Genomic DNA, 5,586 nt, shown 5'->3' with positions numbered 1-5,586 from the left:
CGAGTTTGTGCATTTATGTGCATTCATGTAGTAGTAACATCCATACAGCAAACAGATTCCAAATACAGTAAAGTCTCCATAAATGCACAAACTCGAGACTGAACTAGTGCATTTATGGAAACTTTACTGTATTTGAAATCTGTTTGAATCTGTTTGTATGGATGTCACTACTCACTTCCATTCCTTTCTGGTGAACTGATTGAATGGAAGATTTCTATTGATTGTGGGATCACAATGGTTCCTCTGGAATCAGATAATGAAGCTGCCCTGCGACGGCCGAGAAGTTGCTGTATGGTTCGTTTTCTTTTCTTGCGGAATAACGATGGGGTCTACTGATTCCTGAGATATCTTGTAATCGACTCGAATAATGTCTTAATGTTTCTATCTGTAAATTAATTTGCCATTATTAATTTGAAAATCGAGAATTGAGAATGCGTTCTAAATGAACTTAATCGATGTTTGTATTTAACTTTGTATTTGTGGAAGAGAGGTTACAACAAAATTCGACAGCAAAATAAGAACAACCTTAGCGTGCACATGAATCCGAGTACACGAGTACTAGGAGGCTCCAGTATAAACACGTGCGAATACCATCACGTGTTGGAATGCTTGCAACGTGTGTGCACGTGAAATACGTAGCATTAGTCGAAACGAGAGAATACTCTGCAAACGATTCAAAAACTAGTGGCAGAGTTTCTATTGAATACTTGCTACAAATATTCTCTAAGAATATTTTATTTAACGTCTTGTTATTCTGTACTGTTTCAGTATTCTTTAGTTCGTATCTTACTTCGATATTTTTGTGTATGCTCTCTTATCGACTCCATCACTGGAGAACTTTAATTATGATTAGACTGCGGATTTTTATGCATTGTAAATGTTATTGCATGTAAAGTTCATATTATAATACTTTCAGAGTAAAATAAATTCCTGTTACGGTTCAATTTTTGTAGATACGTCAAGATTTTATTTTGCATAAAGATCTACAGTTTAATTATGATACAGATATAGTAATAAACATTCTGCAAAAACAAGAATTTATAATAGTTTACTACCAGTAAGGTGTCGTTATCGATTCCACTCCATGCGCTGAGGCCTAAGCGAGCGTTTTTTGTTTTAATCGAAAAGCGATTACGGGTTTAGCGGTATGGCAATAAAGACCTTATTTCTTCTGTTCACGAATCGACGTCGCGCAATTGCGCCTAACTCCGAGAATCGATCCGACCATGACCCGACTTGACAGCAATTTAAAATCGTTTCTCCTCCTGCGAGCCGTACCAAGAGCACCGCAACGATCAACGGTTCTCCCACGAAACGCGTTCGTCGCGGACGTTCTTCCGCCACTTTTTCAAATCGCACCGCACATGAGGTGTAGGACAGATCCAACGTCTAGATGGTGAACCGCGCTAACTGAAATACCGACCTCGTGAAAAATCACTGGCTTCACAGCGCGCTCTATGTTTGAAGAGAAACACCTCGTTTCGGGCTGAAAAGAATGCCGATACTTGAGAATCTTTCACTGGGAATACCGGACATCCGACACATGTAGATACGTCGTACAATGTGCATTGTATACTGAAAGTATAACTTTGAACAATATTTCTGGCTATTTCCATGAAAGTGTATTAATCTAGGGAATTATAAATCGAAAACTTATCGTTGACGGTCGAAACTACATATGTAGTTTCAATTTTTAACATATTCAAATTTCAAGAAGTACCTTCGTTGGAGATAAATTTTAATTTAACGTCCTTACAGCCGGACACTTACCACGAAACCCTCCAAATGTTACTCGTACCTCCAATTCTTAACACATTCCAAGAAGTATCTTCGTGGGAGATATATTTCAACGAAAGAAGAAATCATGTCAATTGTCATCGAACTTTTCACAGGAAATATTTAAAAAATTTCTTCGCAATGGCTCGCAAAACTTTTACTATTGTATTGCATTTAACATGGTATTTAACATTTTACTTTCATCAATTTCATTAATATAATAGTTACTGTCTATTGGCATAAATTAAATGGAAATTATGTCATGCTTTTTAGTGCATTGTTTTTGTTATAAAATTATTTTATTTCATATTTTCTAGCGACTATCTGTATATTCCTCGCAGAGCAACACTAAATAATAAGTTTCTTGCAATGACAATGGTTAGCAGCAATAAAGAATAACAATGAATTTTTGAAAATTTTTTGCGATTCATCGCGGTAATATCTTGCACCATTTATGGAAGATTGCATCGGAAAACGATCCGTCGTTCCACAGATTTTTGACACGCCCAACTTCCGAACGATGCGACGGCACGCGCTACAGGCAATGCAACTCCCATTTATATGGTTGAAGGGTCTCAAGAAGCGGATTGTACGACGCGTCGTACTACGTGTTGTATAACGCGTTGTACAACGGATCATACCGTCGTATGGGAACCCGCCACAGACAATGGAATCCCATTCATACGGTCGCAGGATCTCGTCGAAGCGATTGGTCATACGACGTGTTGTACAACGCGTTGTACGACGGATCATATCGTCGTATGGGAACACGCCACAGAAAATGGAATCCCATTCATACGGTCGAAGGATCCGTCAAAGCGATTGGTCGTACGATGTATCGGACGACATGTTGTACAACACGTTGTACAACGGATCGTACCGTCGTATGGAAACCCACCACAGACAATGGAATCCCATTCGTACGGTCGAAGGGTCCGTCAAAGCGATTGGTCGGTCGACATGTTGTACAACGCGTTGTACAACGGATCGTACCGTCGTATGGAAACCCACCACAGACAATGGAATCCCATTCATACGGTCGAAGGGTCCGTCAAAGCGATTGGTCGTACGACGTATCGTACGACGTGTTGTACAACGAATCGTACCGTCTTACAGGAACCCGCCATAGACAATGGAATCCCATTCATACGGTCGCAGGATCTCGTCAAAGCGATTGGTCATACGACGTGTTGTACAACGCGTTGTACGACGGATCGTATCGTCGTATGGGAACCCGCCACAGAAAATGGAATCCCATTCCTACGGTCGAAAGATCCGTCAAAGCGATTGGTCGTACGATGTATCAGACGACATGTTGTACAACGCGTTGTACAACGGATCGTACCGTCGTAAGGGAACCCGCCACAGACAATGGAATTCCGTTCATACGGTCGAAGGGTCCGTCAAAGCGATTGGTCGTACGACGTATCGTACGACGTGTTGTACAACAGATCGTATCGTGTATGAGGCGCTTTATCCTAACCCTACTTCAGCACTTGAAGGGTCTCCGAAACTAATGTATCCTTGAAATCTGAAAAGCGTCGCGAAACCGTATTTCGATGGAAAAAGAGGCTGAAAACGGCGTTTCCAGCCATTTTTTCACTCATGCAAGCTATCTATTAGGGTTACATCCCCCGTTTAAACAGCTCGACGCACTCATATTTTTTATCCAACGCACTTTTGAAATTTTAGAATTTAAAAATTTTTCAACAATTTCAAAAATTTCAATTTAACATCCTTACAACCTGACACTTTCCACGAAACCCTCCAAATGTTACTCCCACCTACAATTTTTAACACGCATTCAAATTTCAATAAGTATCTTCGTGGGAGATATATATTTCAACGAAAGAAGAAATCGTGTCACCTGTCGGCGAACATTTCAAAGGAAACATTTCCAAATATCTTCGCAATTGCTCTCAAAACTTTTACCCAACCGATGTAAAAACTGCCCGTTAAAGACCATTAGAGACTAAAGTCAGAGATATTCTACTTTTAACAAGCGAACAAAAAAATAAAATAAAACTTCGGAAACCGCTGATTAAGATATTTCAACGTAAAGTCGCCGTCTTTTCAGGAGAAATGGTGACCACCTCGCCGAAACGTGCCAAGGAGAGCAAATCGGAGAACGTGGCTAGAAGCTGGACAGCAAGACCGATTTTAAGCTCGGACTACATAGACGATCCGCCGCTCGAGGAAGTCTACGTGGGAGTGCTGAAGCGGAAACGGGACATCTCGACGGCGATTAAAACCGTATCCTCTATTCTCCCGGGATTCGGTCACCTGAAACGCTGCTCGTCGAACAAACTGTTACTGGCACCTCTGATCTCCTCGGAACAATCACCGAAAACGGAAGACCCGTCGTCGACAGAAAAGGCACTGACTCAGAACGAATTGAAATCCCTTCTAAAAACGAACGGATTCGACTTGACTTTGTTGGAAGACGATTTACAAATCGTCAAGGTTCCATCGCGAACGGCGAAAACGAAATCGCAGGCAGCGCGAGTCTCGAAGATTTGGCCGTTGAATTTCCACCCTGATCCTGCCATCGAGTCCCTGATCGATGGGTCGATTTTTACTCAGCACCAGCTAGACCTCGTAGAAAGATACATGCACGTGGCGGTAGAGGCAGCCAGGTTAGGAGCCGTCGGGAATAACGATTGCAACGGAAGCGCGGTTATCGTCGATCCGGAAGATGGAAGAATCCTCGCGATCGCTGCCTCCAAGATCGATCAACATCCGATCTGGCACGCTGCTATGCTAGCGGTCGACCTCGTCGCCGAACTCCAAGGCGGCGGTGCTTGGAAATCGCAGAAAGAGCTCGAGGAAAGCACGACGAGACAGGAAACGTCCATCAATGAAAAGGACGACGGAAACTACGTAGCAAGAGAAAAAATGATCAAGAGAAAGTACGCCGAGGATGCGCCTCTTCGTTACCCGAAATCGTTGTCAGAAATTTCTCTCCCAAAGGAGGAGACTCTTAAATCGATCGCGACTCGTCGAGGACGCGGGAATAACAGATCGAAAGCGGAGAATTCAGAGAAGAGCAAACCAGTGGACACAGAGAAATGTGGACCTTACCTCTGCACAGGATACTGGACCTTTCTTTTAAAGGAGCCTTGTCCTCTTTGCGCGATGGCGCTGGTGCACTCTAGAGTCGCGAGGATATTTTACGGTGTGCCTAATCAGATTACAGGGGTTTTGGGCTCCAGAACGGTGTTGCATGCCGTGCCAGGTTTGAATCATCGGTACCAGGTCTGGGGCGGTGTCTTGGAGCAGGAATGTCGACTGGTGTTGCAAGAGGTCGAGCATAGGAACATGGATTGACTCACTCGGCCTGTTCGTCGCAATTGATTGTAATTTTCCAATGACGACGGTTTTATTAGAATTGCGCGAGAAATATGCGTTCGACTAAAGGAAACGCGTTACGATGTACCTATAAACGTTAGCCTTTTGTACGTCCACTTGTATCTTTTACAAGTTAATCGTTAGGAAGACTTTTAAGGGGGCAAAACTTAGCTCTTAGAGGCTAAAATTAACTTAGAGTTAATTTTGATCCATGGTAAAATCCTTTATCTATAATTTTGTGAATAAATATACTCAATGCTTTTGTTATTTGATACCGTAAGGGATTAGGATGCTCTAGAAAGTGTAAAAGACGTGCAGAGATGTACGAAAAGTGTTTAACATGTTCAAGTCGGTGTGCACCACCAGTGGCTCACGTTTACACGTATCATCGGGCGGCGTGCATCACCGGTGGCTCACGCTCGCGTGTCTATCAAATGGCGTGTACCACCGCACCGCCCCATG

At 42.8% G+C, this 5,586-nt stretch overlaps 1 protein-coding gene across 2 annotated transcripts in view; it reads left to right on the top strand.

Moving 5' to 3' along the window:
- Window positions 1–5,586, top strand: part of LOC128875695 (probable inactive tRNA-specific adenosine deaminase-like protein 3) — a 19,911-nt gene that overhangs the window by 6,496 nt on the left and 7,829 nt on the right. Inside the window, exon 2 of one of the 2 annotated variants that reach the window (XM_054121512.1) lies at window positions 3,854–5,580. The exons of the other annotated variant lie outside the window; for it this stretch is intronic. Within the exon in view, the coding sequence (XP_053977487.1) occupies window positions 3,859–5,103 (1,245 nt within the window). The 5' untranslated portion in view covers window positions 3,854–3,858 and the 3' untranslated portion in view covers window positions 5,104–5,580. Of the gene's footprint in view, window positions 1–3,853; window positions 5,581–5,586 lie in introns of those variants that run through there. 2 annotated transcript variants of the gene reach the window in all.

This window comes from Hylaeus volcanicus, chromosome 4 (assembly GCF_026283585.1).
Source record: "Hylaeus volcanicus isolate JK05 chromosome 4, UHH_iyHylVolc1.0_haploid, whole genome shotgun sequence".
Classification (NCBI taxonomy): domain Eukaryota; kingdom Metazoa; phylum Arthropoda; class Insecta; order Hymenoptera; family Colletidae; genus Hylaeus; species Hylaeus volcanicus.
This window is presented reverse-complemented; position numbering and strand designations above follow the sequence as displayed.